The sequence below is a fragment of the Lactuca virosa genome, chromosome 8 (assembly GCF_052849685.1).
Source record: "Lactuca virosa cultivar CGN04683 chromosome 8, Lactuca_virosa_CGN04683_v6, whole genome shotgun sequence".
Lineage (NCBI taxonomy): Eukaryota > Viridiplantae > Streptophyta > Magnoliopsida > Asterales > Asteraceae > Lactuca > Lactuca virosa.
This window is the reverse complement of record NC_136433.1, coordinates 250,451,711-250,477,058: the sequence shown is the minus strand read 5'-3', so window position 1 is coordinate 250,477,058 and position 25,348 is coordinate 250,451,711. Positions and strand designations below refer to the sequence as shown.

General features: G+C 38.3%; 1 protein-coding gene and 1 pseudogene across 1 annotated transcript; both read left to right on the top strand.

Moving 5' to 3' along the window:
- The first annotated feature begins 21,225 nt into the window (after positions 1–21,225).
- LOC145131417 (uncharacterized) lies at positions 21,226–21,825 on the top strand. The gene has a single exon (XM_079066102.1). It carries the CDS (start codon positions 21,226–21,228, stop codon positions 21,823–21,825), a length of 600 nt encoding a protein of 199 aa, XP_078922228.1.
- A 2,621-nt stretch (positions 21,826–24,446) lies between these two features.
- Positions 24,447–24,893, top strand: LOC145131416 (secreted RxLR effector protein 161 pseudogene; annotated as a pseudogene).
- The last annotated feature ends 455 nt before the right edge of the window (positions 24,894–25,348 follow it).

Below are 25,348 nucleotides of genomic sequence, written 5' to 3'. Positions count from 1 at the left end.
CTTAATAGAGTTAGATAGTGGACTTTACCTGTAGTTGAGTCAAACATTTTGACTTTACTATCCTTATGGACTTTCAGGTAAATTGGGCAGCTTCGCAACCAATGGCCCTTCTCTTGGCAAAAGAAACATAAGGACTCTTTGGAATTGGTACACGAGACTATCTCAGACTTAGCCTTTGTCTTTACAATTTTGGGTCAAATGACTTGACCATGGCCGATCCCTTTCCATTGGGAAGATAAAGCTTTTCTGGACTTCTAATGTTTACCAGTGTCAATGTCCATGGAAGTTTGGGAAGTAGATCTTCCAATCAAATTTGCTTTACCAATGCTCCAAATCATTGCCGATTCAGCAACAACAATCAAATAGGTATGATCAGTAAGGGTCATGTCGTGATCTGTCATCAGGGAGTGACTAAAGAACCCAGTTAATAGCCAACTTCCTCGAGACTTCGATACCTAACTTTCCTAACTTGTCAATATGTGACTTCATCTCCAAGATGTGAGCATATATAGACATTACTTGCCAATAGGGATTGAGTGACCTTGAACTTTTCAAGAACTTGTGGGTTAGGGAGAATAATTGGAGGAGTTGGAGAAAGTGAAGTATGATTTCTAGTCCCATTAATGCACGATAAAGAGATTAATCTTTCACCTTGATCGCCATGTGGGATATCATCTTCAATAGGAAAGCTTTATCCAAAAGGATAATGAAGACCATAGTTGTCTGAACTAGACATCTATGAGGGAGAAATTCAAGCAAGTTGATTTAAGTCCTTAGTATAACACCCAATATGAAATATTAAGGCTAGGACCCAACACAATATCTCATAACTTGGAAGAGGGATGCCGTAATCCAAGCTACAAAATATTTGAAGGTAGGTAAATGACGATTTACCAATTTCCACCATGAAAAACAAAAAAGAATTTTAGGTTTTAAATGAATTGAAATTCCTAGATCCTTTGAGATTCATTGAACTATTCAATGACATGTTTAAATCTCGATTGTGCCCTTCAAGTTTGTGACTGGGATGCCGAGGATCACAAACAAGGAGTGAATAATCATGCAAATTGGCTTGGTACACTTAATGTTACAACCACCTAATCAATGTGCCGGTTAACCACACACGCTCCATTGATCTATGATTAACATCAAGCTACCCTTTTCCATGCATTGTCAGTCCCAGATTAGTGTGCCGGTTAACCACACACGCTCCACTAATGAGTTAACAAGGTACAAAGTACAATTTCATGGGTTAGCACCAAATTCACATTTTCCTAAGTAACTAAGATTGAGAATTTATTAAAATTTAGTTACTTTATATTTATCATTATAATTTTAATGAAGGGAGAATTAGAGTCCTATCCTACCCGTTCGGCTAACGACCCTCCACCAGTCAAGGAAGTGGTGGGTGAGAGTGGACACCCATTAAACTACCATTTTATAGGCATTAACCTTATACCCCCTTATAGACCGGCTTCGTGAATGAGGCCTACTAATGGTAAGACTGACTTTATTCTTATACATATATATATATATATATATATATATATATATATATATAATATAAATATTAAACCTATAATATTATAAGAGAAATTAAATATCCTCCTACTTTTTGTTCCTACAAATCCTCCTACCCAATTATATAGTGACATGTGTAACATTTAATGCTCATTTAATGATATTTTAATTTACTAATATGACACATGTTATCATTTAATTGGGTATGAAGATTTGTAGGAACAAAAGTAGGAGGATATTTAATTTCTCATATTATAATAGTATAAGGGTTGAATTTTAAATTTTTAAAATTCTTGGTGGTTTAATCCATTAATTAAACTATACTCTCAAATTTAATTAAACTTAAACCATGTCATTATGGAATTATTAACTCTCATTTAATTAAACACTTTAATTAATTTAATAAAGTCCATAAGGTTTGAATTTTATATTTTAAAAAATTATAGGGTTTGGAATTAAAGTTTATATAAGTGAGACTTTACAAATTGCAAAACTTGAGGGCAAGTTTTGAAACTTTTCAAAACTCTTGGATTTTCAAAACTTATGAGTTTAATAATGGTTTTATGAAAAACTGATGAGAATAAAACTCAGATCGTTTAGATCTTTCACAGGTATAAAGATGAAGAACAAACAATTCAAACACAAAACGACTATGAACACAGTATGGAATCAATATAAAGCTTATGATTTAAATATAGTCACGCCTCAGCAGAGCTCAATGAAGAACTTCCACTGTAGAGGCGAGCTAGGGTTTACAATACTGATTGAGAAAAATAATAAAAGCGTTACTAACAAAGGATGCATGCATGCACCTTAAATACTAAAACCCTAGAGTAAAATAATCACGGTTGGATAGGCCCAAACCGGATACCAAAACTGGGCTAAGGACCGAGCCCATGACGCAATACTATAAGCCCAACAATCTCCCCCTTTGCGTCAAATGAGGCGAGATATTATTTCTTTTGAGTAGGCTTCACTGTCTTCACAACTTTGAACAGCCGAGGAATGATAGCAAGAAGTGTCTGCCGAAATTGTATGTACCATCTCAGCATGTCAGTAAACAACTTCTTGTCGGCTGCTGAATTCTGATTACACCTCTGAATGATCTCTAAAATATGCTTTAGGCAAGCAGTTGAGAACAGGTGCTTGTCGACAAGAGCGAACATGCATTTTTGACCTTCGCCCCTGAGAAACATCAAAGTGTGATATTTTGAGTCGATTTTGCCCTTGATCATTGTATTCACATCGCCTGCTCTACCCATCGGTTTGATCGTGGTTCGCTTGTGAATAGCAGAGGCGATTTCTTGATCCATCTTTGCTACTTCGTGAATGTAGCAAACAAGCATTCGCTTAATGTGATCTATAATCGACTGATACTCCTGAGGATTCGACAGCAAAATGTTGTTGAGGAGTATCTAGTCGTGAGGATTGAGGTTCGGCAGATCAGCAAGAGAGAAGTTATGAACCGAGCCTTCAGAGCCTCGAGTCACTTTGAATTTTACGTTGATGAACTTCCCGGCTGAATAAGGCTTCGGTACCTTGACAGTAGTAATCTTCTGTGAGCACTAGGTCAAGTACTGTGGCTGAGCGAACTCCAGATAGAACTCTAACAGATCCCGATCCACCTTCGGGTCCGGAGAGGGGATAGCAGCAGTTGAGTTGAATCAATGAAAGATAAATGCCTTTCAAGTGATTGGCATGTCAAACTGCGCATCCTTGGAGTTTTCAAGGCCGAACGACATTACAGGTTCGAGCCAATGAGTACTCGGTTCATCTATAGCAGCTCTTTGGAGCGAATCAATAGTCCACTCTGGAAAAATAGACTTCTTTTTCTCCAAGAGCTCCTTTTCCTTTTGTTTCTTCTTCAGCTCAACCGTTTCCTTTTCGATCTTTTCTGCATACTCCTTGTCAAAAAGTTTTATTTTTTGATAAGGCTTAGAGGGAATTTCACCCAGAGTATCTTCATAATCATCTTCATCATCTGTGTCATCTTCACCAATTTTATTTTTCTTCTTATCTCTTTTACTGACCGAAGCTTCATTATCCTTCGGTTCAGCTGTTGGCTTAGGTTCGGGAGGAGGTTGAGTTTTCGCCTTTTCCCCCCTTGTTTCGGCTGGACACCAGTCACCAAAACACCCTCAATCCGACTAAGGATGTCCAGTGCAGGTCGGAGTTTCTCAGCCAAATGCCGTCTAATGGTGATAGTCATAATAGGATCATGGGTATCAAGAAGATGAAGTAGAATGGAATGAACGTCACCGACAGAGCTTCGAATGACCTCCCTTTCAGATTTCAAATCATTAAGCTCGTTTGTTGCAGTGCGAAGCTTGAGGTTTTGCATTTTCAGCTGAGAGGTACGTTTGTCTAGCTCATCCATTATGCGATTTTCGACAGCCAACTCTGCTTCCAGTTGAGTCAGACGATCATTGACATTATCGTGTAGGGTGGCATTGGCAGCTTCAATGGCCTGACGAGCAGATTCAAGATTAGACCTTTCAGCTTGAAGAGAACGTTGAAGATTATCAACCGAAGCATTCACTGTCTGAGAGATCTTCTGAGCAGAAGCCTGCAATGAATCTAAGAATAGATGAGCCTCATAAATTAGTTTATCGACTTTTGCGGTCGCGTCTTTGCATTCCTTCGTTGAAGCCTCAACAGCAAGAGAGGCCTTCTGGCATTGGGAGATAGAGGCATCAATGGCCTTTGCTGCAGCAGTGAGAGAAGCATCATGTTCTTGGACAACTGAAGAGAACAAGGCTTTGAGAGCAGCTTCTGAATAAGCACCAGTGGCAGAGGAGGTAAGCAGCTGATCAAGCTTTTCAGTAACCGCCTTGAGATGGCGCTTGGTTACAGGAGCATCTTCGTCGTCATCACTTTAGACACGGTAGGGACTGAAGTAAGTGGAATCAAACTCCAAGTCCTCACCGCCAAGAACTGGGTTGGTGTCAGTGGATTGGGTAGGAGATAGTGGTTTGGTAGTTACAGGAGGTTCGGTAGTAACTGATGGTTCGGTTGTAAATGGAGGTTCGGTTGTAACTGGAGGTGTGGGTGCTGAAGAATGAGCCCCCGTATTAGATACGTTGGTTCGAACTCCATTAGTTGTGGTAGTGGTAGTATCAATGAAGATTGGATCAGGGATGGGAATAGTAGTTGATGGTTGAGATGTAGTGATGGGAAAAATATGAGGGATTGAGACTGGTACAAAAACGGGTGGAGGAGAAGGGGGTTGAGAGCGAACAGGGACCTCTGGGGTAGGCGAGCGATTCGGTGTGTCACCACGACCCGAAGCCTCCTCATCAGAACTTTCGCTCTCTGATTTTGAGTGAGTAGTAGGTTTGGTTTTAGGAGGAACATACTCTGAGTCCGAATCGCTTAAAGATTGAAGAATAAGATGTCGGGCTGGCTTCTTCAGCTGCTTCTGCTTAGGCTGTGACGGAGCAGCCTTGTCGGACTTTCTCTTCTTGGGGGTTTGACCCTTGGTTGGTTTAGTGACTTTCACCTCCTTCTGTGTTTCTGCTTTCTTTCCCCTCTTGGCTGGCTTGTCAGCTTCCTCAATAGAACGAATCATGGCTGGAGTGAGTTCCCTTGGGCCCGAAGAAGGATGCTTCTTGTATTCTTGAATAACATTACTTGCGTCAGACACACATGCATACATTGCTTCGGGGATTGATCCAATGAAGGAATACTTGGTTGGATCTGTGACGATGATCTTCGTGGTGTGAAAGGTTGCGATAGAAGAAAGAAGAGAATCCGCCATGATTGGAACGTGGAGACGATCCATCGCCCACTTAGTAATAATGGAACAGTACATGCCACATGAAATCTCTGAATGTTGTGATGAAGAATAAAAACTTTGAACCATTTGTTGCCAAATAACTATTCCATAGTCCAAGGTAATCCCATGATACAGCCCATAAAGCACATTCATAAATGACTTGCTTGCTCCGTCTGAGCCGACGCTACGTTCTGATAGACCTTTGAAAAGAAGAGTGAAGAGGTCGTTCCATTGTGGAGGAAGGCAAGACTTCTTGAATTTGGTAATGGTGGTTAGGGTTTCTGTGTACCCCATTTGGTAGAACATGGAGAACAGTTGACCAGTAGAGATCGAGTCGAGGTTTACCAGAGTGGGTTCTTGAGCGAGACCAATTAGGGCACATAATCGAGTCTTGGAGATGGGTCTTTTCGTTGTGAATATCAAAGTGAATCCTCTCAGCAACCTTGTCATAGTAAGCTGTTGAATAGATGTGAGAAAGTCAGGTCATGGGAACAACTTCGACCTTTGAAAGAGCGTCGACAAGAGGTGAGTATTTGAGACATTCGACGACGTACAGCATATAGGGTTCATAGATGAAGGGTGTAAGATCAATGATGAGGTTCTGTTGAGGATTGATGGTGAGAAGGTTGGAGTGAGCAGATGTTTCTTGAAGAGATGATGATTCTGCCATTGATGAAGCTTGGGAAGAAGAAGATGAACAGTGAGAGAAATCGCGCTTTTTCTTTGAGAGAATTTGTAAGTGATAAAAGAATAAAGAGGAGCATGCCAAATCCTTTTATACGTACAAGTAGGAGAGAGAAATATCCGGCTGAAATCTTGGATTAATTAGAAACCGTGCCTGATGTGACGGAGTGAACAGTTGGCAGCCCCGATGATGACACAGGAGAGAGAAAGGACGTTTCACTTCTACGCGCCTTTCCATAAAAAGTGCCTTTTTCAAATCGTCAAAACGATTGGATAACTGCTGACTCAGCCTTAACTTTATCCCAAACGTCACCCACATATTTAACATGAACCGTCATCTCCTTTAACTTTATCGAGCATTGGAATACTTTTAGAAACGAAGCTGTAACAATTAAGTCATCATTAATAGAACCAGATTTTGGAAAATCAAAGAGTTTCGTGCATAGAGTGTGAAAGATAAAGAAATAAAGCAAACTTTTTGTGGGTAGTTGTGATGTCTTGTTGAGACATAAAGCGACTGATTCTGGGCACGAATCTCTTCCTTCAAAGTCAAGAGAGACTTCAAAGTGCTTGTGTGGCTTCCCATTAAATAACGATCAAGTACTTGTTAAGAAGTATTGAAAGGCATCTTTTTAATTAAAGCTATAAAGGTTGGCTTTCGCTTCAATTCATGATTTCGATACTTGATATAAGACCGAAACTGAACGAAGTACTTGTGAGACCAATGTGATATGTTAAACAAGTAGGTAGGGAAGATATTCATTGACTTGTGGACAAATGAGAAATCTCAAAAAAAAAAAAAACTTAACTGGATCCTTGGGGAAGAAAAAAAATCTTGGTAATAGAATTTTCAGAAGGATCACTTAAAATAAAAAGAGATTTCATCTAATTACGATAACATCGTGATATTGTACCGTCAATTCATTAATGGTGTTGAATTGTGGGTTTCACTTAGTACGTAGTGACACGAAACTAAGATCATTAACACAGATTTTTGTATAACCATAAACCTCAGTGGTAAAAGCTGAGAGTCTCAAGGGTTACATTGGTGAGATGAAGTGTAATGAAGAAAAATGATATTGGTGGTATAAGAAGCGAATGTACCTCTGCTATAAAAAAAAGACCAAGCAGAAAACTCTAGGCTCAATATGAGAAGAGTTAGGTAGCTCATGATTAGAGTGAATGTAACAGCCTAGTTTGGGAAAACATGATTTGTATGTATCATGTTATTAAGGCTTCACTCAAAATCTGTCCAGGCTTTAGTCAACATGCAGCAGCATGCATCTAGGGACAGTTAAGAATTTTATAGAAAAGAGGGTATACCTGCTTGAGCTTCACCATCGAGAGTAACACTTATACAAAGAAAAGCATGAGATAAAAGAAAAGATATTTTTGTATTTTGTGAAAATCTTGAATTAAGCAAAAAAAATATATTTTTGGTTATTATGAAAATAAAATAAAATGAAAAAGAAAAATATTTTTGGATTTTATGAAAATAAAAAAAAACATAAAAATGAGTATTTAAAAGAGTGTACAAAAGAATACAAACAAAATGCCTTGATATGAAAAAGAAGCGAACGAGTTCAGAAGGACCGAACCCGAAATAGACCGAGCATTCGGTTCATTTTGGTTCATGGTTGAGCCGAACCCGAAATAAACCGAACCCAAAATAGACCGAGCGTTCGGTTCATTTCGGGTCGCTCTATATCGCTTCTTACCTTTATTGAAGTGAAGGCGATTTTGGTACTGATTCTGCTTCCATCATTCCTAGGCCTTGTAAGATTTTGTTGAAACTTGCTTCAGGTAAAGCCTTAGTGAATATATCTGCCAGTTGATTAGTTGTTCTTACGAAGTGAATTTCCACGTTGCCATCTTCCACGTGATCTTTGTTGAAGTGATACCTTAGTGCTATGTGTTTTGTCTTAGAGTGTTGCACTGGGTTATGACAAATCCTAATTGCACTTTCAGAGTCGCAATATAGTGGGATTTTCTTCATGTTCAGCCCATAATATCTAAGCTGGCTCTGTATCCATACAACCTGAGATGTGCATGAGGCAGCGGCGATGTATTCAGCTTTTGCCGTGGAGAGAGAAACACATGTTTGTTTCTTTGATTGCCAGCTAACCAACTTACCATCGAGAAATTGGCATCCTCCAGTGGTACTTTTTTGATCCAATCCACAGCCACCTAAGTCAGCATCTGAGAACGCTTGGACAAAGAATCCTGAGTTGGCTGGATACCATAGACCGAGAGAGGAGGTTCGCTTCAGATAGCGAAAGATGTTTTTCACGGCAAGCATGTGAGGTTTGCGTGGGTTAGCTTGGAATCGTGCACAATAGCAGACTGAGAACATGATGTCGGGTCTGCTGGCTGTGAGATACATTAGAGACCCATTCATTTGATGATAAAGCGTCATGTCAGCGGCTGGCTTCTTCAACGAAGGTGTAAGCTTTGTCCCAAAAGCCATTGGAACTTTAACTTTGGAGTCTCCCATCATGCCGAACTTAGCAAGCAATGTCTTTGTGTACGCCTCCTGATTGATAAAAATGCCTTCGGGTCCCTGTCTAATATTTAAGCCAAGGAAAAAGTTAATTGGACCCATCGAGCTCATCTCAAATTTAGTTTCCATCAACTTCCTGAATTCAGCTGTTAAGCTGGGATTCGTGGAGCCACAGATGATGTCATGAACATAAATTTGGACTATCATAAGGTGGTTACTCTCTCTCTTACGAAAGAAGGTTGGGTCAACCGAACCATGTTTAAATTTTGACATCTTTAAGAATCTAGTGAGGGTTTCATACCATGCTCTGGGAGCCTGCTTCAGGCCATAAACTGCTTTGTCTAGGATATAACAGTGATCTGGATGCTTTTCGTTCACGAAACCCGGCGGTTGCTCAACGTACACCGTTTCTTCAAGTTCTCCGTTGAGAAAGGCACATTTGACGTCCATCTGATAGACTTCAAAGTTTTTGTGTGCAGCATAAGAAAGAAAGATTCGAACCGACTCTAATCTTGCAACTGGAGCGAAGGTCTCTTCATAATCAATACCTTCCTCTTGGCAGTAGCCTTTTACAACCAACCGAGCTTTGTTACGAATCACATTCCCCTCCTTGTCCATCTTATTTCTGAATACCCACTTGAGACCGACAACCAAAGCATCCTTTGGAGTTGGAATTAGACGCCATACTTTGTTTCTTTCAAACTCATTTAACTCGTCTTGCATGGCTTGAACCCAATCAGAATGGTCAAGAGCCGAATTAACAGTCTTCGGTTCAACTTTGGAAACCAAAGAATTGAACATGCAAAATTCTACTTGAGAGAATAGTGCAGCTTGTTTCGCTTTGATCTGAGATCGAGTTAAAACCTTTTCTGAAGATTACCCAATGATCTGACTTTGAGGATGGTCTTTGGTCCATTTGATGAGAGGTGGGTAATTTGGATCACAAGAGGGATCCAATTCTGCATTGACCTCTTCTTCTAATTCCGATAGAGTATCATCATCATTTACATGTGTATTCTCCCCCTCGAATGATGATACGAGTTCAACATCTGGATCAGAGTGTTCCTCTTCGTTTGGACTTTCAGTTGAGCTAGATGATTGTGGCGTTGAATTCTCCCCCTGGAATGAAGGACCTTGATCCTTTGGTGGTGACGAACCCTCCCCCTGGACAGAACGACGGTCACCAGAAGGTTCGCTTAAGCCAGGCGTTTTGGTTGCTTTTGGTTGATAATCAGCCATCTTTCGTGCAACATCGTCAATGACTTGCTTTAGACTGTCAACTTTGTTATCTTTCGCCTTGGATTCAGAATCGATAGCCTTTTCAGGTTCATCAAAAAGAAGCATATATTGCTCAAAAAGATTTGAGATAGGAGCTGTAACTTGACTGGTCTTTGAAAAGATTTCCTGCAGTGCACCTTCAGTGGTCTTCATCTTCTTGACATAGCTATCGTCAAAAGTGACATAGTATGTCTCTTTAATCTTCTTAGAGCGCTTGTTCAGAACTCTATATGCCTTTGAGTGCAAGGAGTAGCCCAAAAATATTCCTTCATCAGCCTTAGCATCAAACTTGTTTCGATTCTCTTTTGAGTTAAAAACGAAGCATCTTGAACCAAACACATGAAAGAATTTCACATTCGGCTTGTGATTGTTCAAGATCTCGTAAGGAGTGATAGAGAATCTCTTATTTAGATATGATCTGTTCTGAGTGTAACAAGTAGTGGCAACATCATCAGCCCAGAAATATAGACGCAAGGAGGCGAATGTAAGCATAGTACGAGCTGCTTCGCATAGAGATCGGTTTCGCCTTTCGACAATTCCATTCGGCTGTGGAGTATATGGAGCCGAGAAATTATGAGTCGTTCCCTTCTCAGCTAGAAAATCTTCAAAATCCTTGTTCTTGAATTCCAAGCCATTGTCACTTCTTACGTTACGAACCACTTTCCTCAGTTGAACCTCTACCTGCTTTGTGAAGAGCTTGAGCTGAGGAGTAGCCTCTGATTTTTGCTTGAAGAAGAACACCCATGTAAAGCGAGAGAAGTCGTCGACGATGACCAGAATATACATGTTCCCACCAATACTTTCAATGGAGGAGGGACCACAAAGATCGATATGCAACAGCTCCAATGGTTCTATCACCTTTGTGTTGATAATAGAAGGATGACTTTGTCGACTCTGCTTTCCCATTTCACAAGCTGCACATTTATGTTCTTTGTCGAATTTGAGAACTGGAAGACCTCGAACATGATCTCCTAAAACCAGCTTGTTGATATCCTTGAAATTAAGATGAGAGAGTCTTCGATGCCATAACCAGCTTTCGTCTGAGTGAGTCTTCGTTAGTAAGCAGACTGCTGGTTTCTCTAGAATTGGATTGAGGTTTAAAGGGTACATTTCCCCCTTTCGCTTCGATTTCAACAGAATATTATTTGACTTCTTTTCGACTATCTCTGAGCCTTCATCATCAAACGATACCTTCAATCCGGTCCCAACTACCAGTTGTGAAACACTGATAAGGTTGTGCTGCAGTCCTTCAACATATGCGACCTTTCTTATTGAGAAATTACCATTCGTAATCATTCCATAGCCTTTGATAGTTCCATATGAATTGTTGCCGTACTTCACAATTCCACCATCCTTGAGAGACCGAAACTCTCTCAGTTCTTCCTTTCTTCCTGTCATGTGACGCGAGCATCCACTATCAATATACCATTCTTCGTCAAACTGCCTGTCACGTATAACCTGCAAAATATTAAGCAGATTTAGGAACCCAAAGTTTCTTGGGTCCTTGTTAGCCTTTATAAGACATGGAATAGTAAGAGAAACAGCAACAAAATAAGTTCTTTTAATTAGAGTCATTTCATCTTTTCTCTTTATTGTGAAAACTTTAATTTTGTTTGGCTTAGATTCATTAGATTTAGGGTTTGAGTTTTTGACGTCTGCTCTCTTTTGGATCTCTTTCGGGCATTTGTTGTCTTCTGGAAAGAGCTTTCCTTTTCCTTTTAAATCTTTCGAAGGATAAGAATTAGAATGAGAATGAGAAGAATAGGGTTTAGAAGAAATCTTGGACCGTTGATTATTATTGAACTTAGGACCGAACCCATTCTTTTGGTTGCTATTGTGTTGAGGACCGAAACCGTTCTTTCGGTTACTTACGGTCTGAGGACCGAAGCTCTCCTTTCGCTTCCTTACCTGCTGCGGACCGAAGCTTTCCTTTCGGTTCCTTACTTGCTGTGGACCGAAACTATCCTTTCGGTTCCTTTCATTCCAAGGACCGAAACCCTCCTGTCGGTCACTTCTTGATTCTCCTCGAGACTTATGCGTCCTTTCATACCTAACATAATGAGGATTTTGAGATCTCCAAAACTGCTTTCTTTCTGAGTGATTCTTCTTGTATCTCATATTTTGTTGGTGTTTTCGTTCTGCCACCTGTTTTGGATTTTTGTGAATGTTGGCCTTTTTCTTTGGAACTCGAGCATGGCTTTCGCTCTTTGACGAAGATGTCTCACTGGTAGTTAGCACTGGTTCGCCCAAAGATGTTTTGGTGCCACTTGTGCTTGGCACACCATATCTTGCAGGCTCATTGAGTGGTTCCGGTATGTACCTACCCTTCACTCTCCATGAGGTTTTCTGAGACAAGCCTTTTGTTTCATCAACGTTATCTATTGGTGCTGACCAGAAGAACTCTTCACATCCAGCTGCATTATATTCTTCTACCATAGCAGTCAGTTCTGCTGTTTGTTGAGGAGTGACTCCTTGAACTGTGTAGACCTGATTGGGAGTAGTTTGAACTTTTTGATACACAACAGCCTTTGCCTTGAGAATTTTGGTCTTGTCTGTCGACGAGCGAGCAAACTCAACGAAATTTTCAAAAATGAGATTTTTGTGAGTTTCAGGTTCGCTTTTGACAAATTCCGAACAGTCCACCACATCCTCTACAGAGATTTCACTCAGATCATCATCCTCATTAAGTTCAGATGCATTTTCAACATCAATTTTATTTTCTGAACTTAGTTTGGCATTCAATGAGTCAAATTTCTGTACAGTTTCGGTTCTTAACTTCAATCTATCATTTTCATCTAATAGATTTTTAAGCATATCCTTATGGTCTTTGGACTTTATGTAGGACTCAATTTTGTCAAGACCAATTTTGTATGCAGGGGAGACTTCATCAGAAGATACAACGTTTTCACAGTTGTAAGCTTCGGCATCGACTTCATCCTCCTTTAACTCAAGGAAGGGTAAAATCATGCGATGTATCTTCTTTCCTATTTCACAATCGAGATGCAATTGAGTGATATTAAAATAAAGTCTTTTAGAAATTAAACAAAAAACATTTTGCTGTTTTAAAAGCTTAAGATTGTCTCGTTGCAAATAAATTGATTCATCCTTAGACCTAATCAACTCTTTCTCCTTCTGCTCAATCCACATCCTCCTTTCCTTACTCTTCGACGATATCCTGCTAATTTGATCAGTCAGGTTAGAGTTTGTGACACGGGTTTGGGTAAGACTACTACTTATACTAGGAAATTTAGATTTTAAGCTATTCAGTTCCTTTTCATAGTTAGTAACAGGTATTTTTAGGGAAGCAAGAATATTTTGTACCTTCTTGATCAACTCATCACATTCGTTGATCTGTGCAATGACGGGCTTCGCAGCAAAACACCTGTCCTCTCGCTCCTTCTCATCTTCCAGCCCACCATCAGTTGTATATCCTCTCATCTGAGATACTCCTTCTGTCACCATTAAACACCTTCCTGCAGTATGTTCTTCTTTCACCAACATCGCCTTGCCATGAGTGGGTTTTCTTACTTCTTCGTCCTCTGAATCCGTGGACCACACTTCCACTCCAGCGAATTCATCACTGTTACCTGTATCCTGTACAATCAAGGCATTCATGGTTTTATTGTTAGCATCTGATTTTCTTTTCTTAATCTCCTCCAATCGTCTCAGGAGGCTCGCTTCTTCATCATCCTCATCTATCTTTTCTGCCTTTTTCTTCAGCATACAATCCTTGGCGAAGTGATTCTTGCCTCCACAATAATGGCAATCAAATCCTGAGTCACCATCAATCTTCGCCTCTTTCTTGGATTCTTCTGACTTCGAACCTATCTTCGGTTCCTCCTTCACCTTTTCAGAACTGTAACTTCCCTGCCAGTTTCGGTTCTTGTTGGCTGGGAATTTTCTTTTGATGAACTTTCTAGAGTTGGAAACCATCAGGGCGTATTCTTCACCGGTTAGATCATAGTCAGCAAGATCCAATTCTTCTTCTTCTTCAACAACACTTTTCCCTTTTGAAACAAGGGCTAACGAACCCAAACTGGAAACCATGTTCATTTCCTTTGACAATGCACTTTCATGGGACTTCAGAATTCCCACTAGTTTCGCTAGAGAGTATGATTTAAACTGTTCGTGTGCCTTTACTGTGGACACGAATGCCATCCATTCGGGTCTAAGACCGTTCATAAAGGTAACCTTCTGTTCAATAACCTTCCTTTCGATCCCGTGCTTTATCATCTTACTTAAAAGATGATTAAACCGATCAAAAGCCTGAGTTTGAAATCACCAAACTCAGAAAGCAGCAAAGACTGTATCGAATGTTCCAGATCTTCATCAGTGGAATACAATTCTTTCAACCTGTCCCATATCACTTTAGCTGTAGCGCAAGAACTCACCAAACGAAACGTATCTGACTGCAAAGCAAACCTAATCATTCTTAAGGCCTTGATGTTGCATTGAAACTTCTCTTTCTCGTCTTGAGGAATGTCTTTCACATCGTTCACAAGCTGATTGTACTCCTTTTGAGTTTTGACAATCTTTGAGGTGCTTGAGTGAGCTAACGGGCCAACTGTGATTGCTTCCCAAATCAAGTACCCATTATCTTCTGAGCCGATCACATAATCTTCGAAGTGGTGCGTCCAAACCTCATAATCCTGAGTGTATAAGATTGGAATCCTTGTCGTTGATCCGATACTGTTGGAGATGTTGATTGGATTGGTTTGCGAATCATCCATGGACATTGTGATGAAGTTTGATCGATAACCTGTTTATGATCAGACTTGTAATTTATCGTTTAGAGTAAGATCGACAATTAATGAGATACGTCAATATGGAATGACGGCTCAATTAATATCAATCAATGCGGAAAAACCCTAATAACTTCTTCAACAGAAGAGATGTGTATGGATTACACAGTCTCCTGCTCTGATACCAATTGATGAGAATAAAACTCAGATCGTTTAGATCTTTCACAGGTATAAAGATGAAGAACAAACAATTCAAACACAAAACGACTATGAACACATTATGGAATCAATATAAAGCTTATGATTCAAATATAGTCACGCCTTAGCAGAGCTCGATGAAGAACTTCCACTGTAGAGGCGAGCTAGGGTTTACAATACTGATTGAGAAAAATAATAAAAGCGTTACTAACAAAGGATGCATGCATGCACCTTAAATACTAAAACCCTAGAGTAAAATAATCACGGTTGGACAGGCCCAAACCGGATACCAAAACTGGGCTAAGGACCGAGCCCATGCCGCAATACTATAAGCCCAACAAAAACTTTTCAAGTTCCATAACTTGAGGACAAGTTATGGAAGCCTTTAACACCATTCAAGATGACATTTAAAAATGAGACCTTTCATTTTCTATAACCTATGAGTTTTAAAAGAAAGACATTTCATTTTCATAACTTATGAAATTTTTTATGAGTTTCATTAAAACCTTTAGATCATAATTTTAATTAACACAATAATCAAATAATTCATCCATGAACTTTTAAACTCATAAGAACAAGATAATTCATATCATCAATCTTCAAGAAATTAGCATAATCATATTAACTAATACAAATCTTGAAATTATGACAATTATCTTTTATTTAGATGAGAATAAACATTAGCATAGCACCAAAATCAAATTTTATGAACAGAGACACTTTGTGGTAATGATTCTAGTCCAAAACAGGACAAAAAACTCAAAAATCTGCACACAGGGAGCCCAACTCGACGAGTGCACTATCCAACTCGACGAGTTGTTTGATTTTGTACATGGACTCGTCGAGTCTGTGTATGGAATCGTCGAGTCCCATGTTCAGTGTCCAGATTTTCAGTTTTTCCAGCTTTGAAAACAAATAAAAACATCAAGTATAATAGAAAACAACCCATGGCTCTGATACCACTGTTGGGTTTTGTATACTACAACATCCTATGGTGCACATACAACCCTAAATGCCTTGGATCTATGTTTTCTCTAATTATACATGTAATAGTGTTTCCAAAGCATTAAGCCTATAACTAGCATACAAATGACATAAACAATATGAAATACTAGTTAGGATGACATACCTTTTTATGTAGCTTAAAACCTTGTAGTATTTGGCCTTTAAGAACTTAGCACCAGTAGTGTGGATGCCTCAAATGGAATCAAAACACAACATGGACAAAGGATGACATTTGAGAGAGAATCTTCATACACCAAAACCGTCCATATGAACTCTAAGAACATAAGTTATGATTTTGGCTATGGAGTAACATATTTATATGTGGAATTCCAAAGGCCATGGGTTAACCATAATCCATACCCATGGGTTTATGATCCATGGTTCATGTGACCCAACTCTTTATGTATCCATTCATAAACTTAGTCCAACATGGATCAAAAGCTCAACATATAAATATAACTAATTTACATAATTAGTCCCCATAGATTTAATTAGTCTCTTTTGATCACTAAATTAATTCCAAACTAATTCTTGATCAATACTAATTAAAAAATATGATTTCATATTAATATATTATAACTTATAATATATTAATAAATCATAAATAACCTCTTCTCAAAAGTCCATCCTAACAAATTGTCCTGATGATAAGCAACCCAAATGGACCATGCTACTCTCGGGTCAAGTACATACCAATTATAGTTATGGGCTTAGACACCTAATCCAACACATATTACTTAGGCTCCATGGGTTAAAACCTCCATGGACTATCTCATTGGTTTAGCTCATCCAAAATAACCATGGATCATTAGCCGACACTATAATAATCGTTGATTTACACAACCAATCCCCATATATTTAATTAGTCTCTTTTGATCACAAAATTAATTCCAAATTAATTCTTGATCAATACCAATTAAATAATATGATTTCATATTAATATGTTATACTTGTAATATACTAATAAATCATAAAAAACCTTATTCCCAAAAGTCCATCCTATCAAATTGCACTAATGAAGGCAACCCAAAAGGACCATGCTACAATCGGGTCAAGTACATCCCAGTTATAGTTATGGGCTTAGACACTAAATCCATAAATCCTTCATCACATCCAACCATCTATGCTGCATCATGTTCAGATTCGGCTGATCTATCAAATACCTTAGGCTCTTGTGATCCATGTAGATAGTACAACAGACCCTATATAGGTAATGTCGCCAAATCTTGAGGACGAAAACTACAACGCCTATCTCAAAATCGGGCGTAGGATAATTCGCCTTATGAGGGTTCAGCTGCCTCGAAGCGTAAACAATCATGTGACCCCGATGCATCAGCACTGCACCCAAACCCGTGATTGACGCATCACAATATACCAAAAAGTCCTCAACACCCTCCAGTAAGTTCAGAATCGGCGCCTCACACAATCTCTGCCTTAGAGTCTCAAAAGATGCCTGCTGCTTAGGCCCCTAACAAAACGTGATGATATTCTTCGTCAACCGGGTCAAAGGAACCGCTATCTTGGAGAAATTATGAATGAATCTTCTATAGTAACCTGCCAATCCGAACGAACTCCAAATCTCAGATGGAGACCTCAGAACTTCCCACCTCATTACTACCTCAACATTGGCTGGATCGACCATAATACTGTTCTGATTGACAAGGTGCCCAAGAAACTGCACCTCGCGCAACCAAAACTCACACTTGGAGAACTTCGCATACAATCTCTCCCTCCTTAAAGTCTTTAATAACTCCCTCAGATGCTCCTGGGTCTTGAAATAGATCAGGATGCCATCAATAAACACAATCATAGACTGATCCAACATAGGTCTGTATACACGATTCATGAGATCCATGAATGTGGCTGGAGCATTGGTGAGCCCGAAGGGTATCACCACGAAATCATAATGACCATAATGAGTTTGTAAGTCCGTCTTCTGCGTATCCTCCTCTCTGACCCTTATCTTATGGTAACCTGAACGCGGATCAATATTGGAAAACCAAGATGTATCATGAAGCTGGTCAAATAAATCGCCAATCCTCGAGAGTGGGTAACGGTTCTTCATAGTTAGCTTATTCATCTCCCGGTAGTTGATAAACATCTGATGCAACCCATCCTTTTTCTTCACGAACAACATCGACGCTCCCCATGGCGAACTACTCGGCTGAATAAATATCTTGTCTAACAGCTCCTGCAGCTGTGTAGACAACTCCTGCATCTTTGGAGGTGCTAACCAATAAGCTGCCTTGGCTATCAGAGCTGCACTTAGAACCAAGTTGATCCAAAACTCCACCTGCCTCTCCGAAGACTCACCAGGAAAATCCTCAGGAAACACATCCGGGTATTGACAAACAATCAGTACATCACCCACCGTCGCCTTACCCGTCTCTCGGGTATCCATCACGTAAGCTACAAGTCTAAAACAACCCTACTGAAGATAGCGGCTGGCTCTAGCGGCTGAACATAGAACCGGCCTACGTTGAAAATCCTCACTCTGGATCACTAACTCTCCTCCACTTATGGTCCGATTACACACCAACTGATGCTCGCAATCAATCATTACCCCATTGGGGCTTAACCAATCCATCCCCATAATAACCTTGCTCTCACGTAGATGAATAGGAACCAAATCAATCAGGTACCACTCACTATGCAACTCCAAAATACATCCCCGATGAATGCTTGATACCCGCACATGACGATCATCAACAATCTCAACCTATAACGGACAATCCAGCTCCCTTAGAGCATCGACAAACCTCTTGATGAGTGCAAGAGATACAAAGGATCGGGTAGCCCCTGAATCAAACAAAACCAAAGCAGAGATATCGTTCAAAAGGAACGACCCTAAAAACAAAACACAAATGTAAGTAGGAAAATCAACATAAATAAAGAGATAAGGATAAAATACATACCCGTCACCACATCTGGTGCTGCACGAGCCTCCTCAACTTTCAACTGGAATGTCCTGCTCTGCACAACAGGCGCCTCCGCCTTGCCCTGATGACCATCATTAATCCGCAGCGTCGTCGGAGTGGGTGCTACAACTGGTCCTCCTGCTACTAAACTCAGGTAGTTGGCCTTCTTATGGCCCCTCTGGTTGTAATGGAAGCAAATCAGATCAGACACCTGTTGAAGCTATATGCTCAAGATGAATAACATTGCTAATGACATATGATCCTATGGGGTCATACCTTAATTAAGTTGGTACTTATTGAATACTTATTAAGTAATTTGTTATTAATAAATAAATTTAACTCTTGTATTTAATTAGAGAAAAATTGTTGTTCTATGAAAACAATATTATAAGAAGAAAAAAATAGTCTTTATATGATAAGGTATCATATAATAAGTCATGTACAAAGTTTTGGACACTTTGATTAACCATGATTAAATCCAAGGCTTACTCTACCATGGTTAAAAAGACTAGTGAACATTATATACAAGAGTCCATACTTGCATGGGATATATAAAGAGGGTCCATACTTGCATGGGATATGTAAAGAGGGTCCTATACATGGAAAATTTAAAAGGTTTTAGTCTCTCACTTCTTCTCTTTTCTCTCTAAAAACCGTAAGCACTTAGGAGCTTGGAGCCCTCTCCTCTTTTGTAGAGATTACTTGGTTTTGGTGTTCACTTTGTGTCTTACTTTAGTGCTTAATTGATTGAGAAATTAATCCTTAAAGAACAAATTTTTATAATAAGAAATCTAGAAATTTTGGTACCTTATTCTTGTTGGTAGATTACTTGTAGAGAAGATCAAACTTCTTGTTCTTGTTATCTACTTCAACACCCCAAACCTAAGAGGGTCCAAAGGCATCAAAGGTTGTTATTTCTAAACACCCTATGGTTGTTGTAACATCATTCTAACCTCTTTAAAAGGATCCTTGATGGTTTGTTTTGTTGTCACACTCAAAATTTATAAGAAAATTTTAAAGCTTCCGTTGCCGGTTTTTGTGAAAAACTATCTATTTTATGCAACAAAAACCATTTAGTGGTATCAGAGCCATCTTTTAAGTGTTAGAATGAATTTTCATGTTATGATAATCTTTGGTTTTTAAAAAACAAGCATGGATTTCATTTTGGCTAAAGAAATATCTATATTTGTTTTCTTTGGAAACTTGTTGTTAAAAGTGTTTATTTTTATATAACCATTTTTTTCATGCATTTTGGTTATATAAAGGTTGCCTTAGAAAAAAACAAAGAGTTGTTTGTTTGTATGTTTGATATGTTTGTTGTGTATAAACAAGCCATTAGCACATTTGTTGTTACTATTTATTCATATGATGATGTAATAGATAAATAGGTATTATTTAATGTGTTTATTTTTATATGTAATAAATTAGTTTTAGACTATTTTTATTTTATAAAAATGTAACAAGATGGAGCTTGAAGATCTTATGAAGATATGAAGACATGCACCCTTTTTTGAAGACCTTGAAGTGTCCTACTAAATCCTTTGGGAAATGACTTAATATTTTTTTTGTGATGGCTCACAATAAATATTACTAGAAAAATGACTTTGTTTATACACATTAAAATGCATGCATGTGATGGTTATTTTAGTTGTAAAATGTTGTATGTATGAAAACATGTTTGCCATGCAAAAACATTTTCACAAAAATAACATCAAACTTGGGGTTTAGAGTTTTATATAAAAGTTTCAACATAAGATTTCAAAATTAAGTTTTTTGTTAAAAAGAGTTTTTGAATATTTTTTTTAACTCTAAAGTAGCCAAACTTTTAAAGATATAAAAAAAATTTAAAATATTTTTAAACTTAATCTAAACTCCATAACTCAATAATAAAATGTTGTTTTATTAACAAAGTTAGAAACCGGTTCCAATACGTATAACGTCGAATTAAAATTGAATATAAATTTTAACCGGTAAAATTGTATATAAAATAAATTCATCTTTATGTTTTTGGAACACTTTAAATGTACCATGAAATATTTTATGCATGAAATATTCATGATACAAAATGTTTTAAAATGCTAGAATAATAAAACATTGATAAAAAAACCCTTATTTACAAAACTTCAAATCCATGCAATCCACTTAAAAGTCACTTATGATTTTTGTGCAATTCATGTGGATTTTAGGGCCACCTTATTCATTTGAGTTGTCAAAAATAGTCAAGGTGTTTTGTATTTGTTTATGGGATAAAGGTCACCTAACCATTTGTGAAATAAAACTCACATGTTTTTTAAATGAATGATTTGATCAATTTCTTATGTGATAAAGGTCACCTAAGCATAAGAGTTTTGAGGCATAGATGGGATGAACATGCCATTTAAAAACAAAGTAATGTTTTTGGATCCCATAAATCTAATAATTATATCAGAGTTGTAATTGGTTATCGTAACCTATCGATCAACAAAATCACTTGAGTTGTGGGTCACCTCCTCAAGTTATTTTGGGTGATGTGGATCTTAACTTTTCAAAATTTAATTTGAAGGGTAATTATTTTTGAAAAGAATTTATATCAAAGATATTAAAATGAATCTTATTATTTTGTAGATGACTACCCCAACTATAACCACCTCATCACTCACCATTCGATCCATCCTCGAAAAAGAAAAACTAAGTGGACCTAACTTTCTTGATTTGTTCAGACAACTGAGAATTGTCCTCAAGCTTGAGAAAAAGGACTATGTCCTTGATGAACCTATTCCAGAAGAGCTCCCAGCTAATGTTGCCAAAGCATTGAAAGATGCTCGACTGAAACATGTTAATGATTTGACCGAAGTGGATTGCATCATGCTTGCAACTATGACTCCTGAACTTCAGAAAAGTTTTGAGTTCCATGAAGCATTTGAAATGATGGAACAAATAAGAGTCATGTTTCAAGTTCAGACTAAGAAAAAGTGGTTTGAGACCTTGAATGTTTTCATTGGTTGCAAGATGACTGGGGGATCTTCTGTGAATACACATGTACTCAAAATGAACGCTTATATTAAACAACTTGCCCTCCTCGGATTCCTATTTAGGGATGAGCTAGAGACCGATGTGATCCTAGCCTCATTGCCTAAGTCATTCAACCAATTTGTGATGAACTTCACAATGAATGATTGGGAGAGGAGCCTCAGTGAGCTTCATAACATGCTAAAAAAATGTTGAGGCAAACATGAGGAAATCTGGGAACAATCAAGTATGGATGATCTGTAAGGGTCAAATATCCAAGAAGAAAACCAGTAATAATACCATTAAGGGGAAAGGAAAGGCTTCCAAGAAAGGCAAGGGCAAGGGAAAGGGTAAATGGAAGCCTCCTTCTACTAACCCAACTCCTAAACCCAAGCCTGTTGTTGACTCTGATTGCTTTCACTGCAATGAAAAGGGACACTGGAAGCGCAATTGTCCCAAATACCTAGAAGAACTTAAGAAGATCAAGGCCAACCAGGTTGGTACCTCAGGTATATATGTGATTGAATTACATGCGTTCCATACTAATTCTTGGGTAATCGATACTGGAAATGGTACTAACATAAGCAATGATTTTCAGGGACTAAAGAATGTTAGAGAACTAAGAGATGGCGATTTGGAACTTCATGTTGGCAATGGCACTCGAGTAGATGTCAAAGACATAGGGCAATATCATCTTTATATTCCATATGGCGTTAATCTTATTTTGAACAATTGTTGTTATGTACCTAGTATAACTAGGAATATTATCTCTACTTCTCGCTTGTATGATCAAGGTTTTCATTATAAGTTTGACTTTGATTCTGAAAACATTTTTGTGTTCGAAGATAATGTGTTCTATTTTAAGACTAGTCCAAAAATGGAATATATGAAATCGATGTAAATGGTTCATACAAAAAGGATAATTCAATGTTCAAATTAAATAAGAAAACAAAGTTAGACTCAAATAAAACTTATTTATGGCATTGTCGACTTGGGCACATAAGTAAAACTCACATTGCTAAGCTCCAAAAGGATGGGATCTTAGAGTCAACAGGCCCAAAGTCTTTTGATGTATGTGAATCATGTCTATGTGGCAAGATGAACAAAGATCCTTTTACCAGTGTTGGTGAAAGAGCTTCGGATCTATTAGGACTCATACATACTGATGTATGTGGACCTTTTAGAACAATGACCAGAAGCGGTGAAAGATACTTCATTACATTTACTAAAGATTATAGTAGATTTGGATATGTGTATCTCATGAAACACAAATATAAAGCATTCGATGTCTTCAAGATTTTCCAAAATGAAGTACAAAATCAACTTGGTAAAAATATTAAAACCATACGATCAGATCGTGGTGGTGAATAACTGAGTTATGAGTTTGATGAACATCTGCAGAATTGTGGCAGAGTGTCACAACTCACTCCACTGAGAACACCTCAACATAATAGTGTCTTGGAAAGGAGAAATCTTACTCTACTTGATATGGTGTGATCAATGATGAGTCATACTTTCCTTCCTCATTCATTTTGGGGGTATGCCCTTGAAACCGCAACTCGAATTGTAAACATGGTCCCAACTAAAAAGGTTAGTAAGACTCCCTATGAGTTATGGCATGGAAAGGTTCCATCAATGTCGTACTTAAAGATATGGGGTTGTAAAGCATATGTTAAAAGAGAAACTTCTGACCAGCTTGACCCTAGATCTCAAAAATGTATCTTTGTGGGATACCCAAAAGAAATCATGGGTTATTACTTCTTCCAGAAAGAAGGAAACCGGGTGTTCATAGCCCGTAAAGCAATGTTTCTTGAAACTGACTTCATCTCACATAAAGTAAGTGGGAACCCATTGACCTCGAAGAAATTCGAGAGACACAACCTTTAGTTGAGAATGATAATCAAAAAAGCATTGTTGAACATGAAATTATCGTTCAGATGCCGGAAACTACACCAACTGTACGACGCTCTAGTAGAACTCGTCAGGAACCTGACAAATTTGGATTTGTCATTCTTGAAGAGGAAGTCTTCTTTATGGATCAATGTGAGCCCGTAAATTACAAGGCTGCTACTATAGACCCAGAGTCTGATAAATGGCTTGAAGCCATGAGAATTGACATTCAATCCATGAATGACAATCAAGTACGGGACTTGGTTGACTTACCTCCTAACAGCAGGGCTGTTGGAAGCAAGTGGATCTTCAAGAAGAAGAGCGTCATGGATGAAAATGTACAAAATTTCAAAGCACGACTTGTCGCAAAAGGATATACTTAAATTCAAGGTGTTGACTATGAAGATACTTTCTCGCCAGTTGCTAAGATTAAATCTATTGGGATTATCATGTCCATAGCTGCATATTATGACTATGAGATATGGCAAATGGATGTCAAAACCGTTTTCCTTAAAGGATATCTTGAGGAAGATGTTTATATGGAACAACCTGAAGGTTTTGTCAAACCGGATAACCTGAAGAAGGTGTGTAAACTGAAGAAGTCCATTTATGGATTGAAACAAGTATCTAGGGCCTGGTATCATTGTTTTGACGAAAACATCAAAATTTTTGGTTTCTTAGAAAGTCCCGATGAACCATGTTTATACATCAAAGCAAGTGGGAGCCATATTGTTTTTCTAATTCTATATGTTGATGACATATCACTGATCAGGAAAGATATCCCGACATTGAAGGAGACTAAGGCCTACCTTAGTAAGTCCTTTCAAATGAAAGATCTATGGGATGCTACATACATACTCGGTATTAGGATCTATAGAGATAGATCCTAAAGACTCATTGGTTTGATTCAGTGTACATACATTGTCAAAATCTTAAAACGTTTTTCAATGGATAACTTGAAACGAGGAATTGTTCCCATACTGCCTGGTACCATTATTTCTAAGGCTGACGGCCCTAGTACCGAAGATGAGATCAAAATACTGAAATGCATACCGTATGCTTCAACAGTAGATTCAATTATGTATGCTATGACATGTACAAGGTTAGATGTAGCTTATGCTATTAGTATAATTAGTAGGTATCAAGCTAATCCTGGCGAAAAACATTGGGTGGCTGTTAAGAACATACTTAAGTACTTAAGAAGAACTAAAGATATGTTTCTGGTCTATCGAGGAGTTGAAGAAGAGCTTACTGTAAGATGTTTCACTAACGTTGGTTTCAACACTGATCGAGATAACTCACGATCACAGTCGGGATATGTGTTCACACTTAATGGAGGGGCCATTGCCTGGAAGAGTTCAAAGCAAGACATGGTTGCACTTTCTACAACATAATCAGAATACATAGCTGTGTGTGATGCGGCTCAAGAAGTTAATTGGATGAAGAAAGTCATCGGTCATCTGGATGTTGTTCCAAGCATCAAAAATGCCATTGAGATGTTTTTTGACAACATTGGTGCCATCACTATCACAAGAGACCCGATGGTTACCAACAAGACTAGACACATTCAACGAAAATTCAATTTCATTCATCAGGAATTAGAATTGGGAAATGTACGCATTGAAAAGATTCATACAGATGATAATCTAGCAGACCCGTTCACAAAAGCTCTACCTCAAAGCAAGTTTGAGAGTCATGCAAAAGGAATCGGTCTACGATTAGCTATTGATTGGATTTAAATCTGTACTTGTCTAATATATGGATATTCAGAACTATGTAGCAATGATATGTAGTCTCCTCTGAATATGAGATATCTCTTTTGTGTTGAATATTATTGTATTCTATATTA

What these genes read in the sequence shown, in the direction of transcription:
- LOC145131417 (XM_079066102.1), top strand. Translation starts at nt 21,226, where the DNA reads ATGACTACCCCAACTATAACCACCTCATCACTCACCATTCGATCCATC.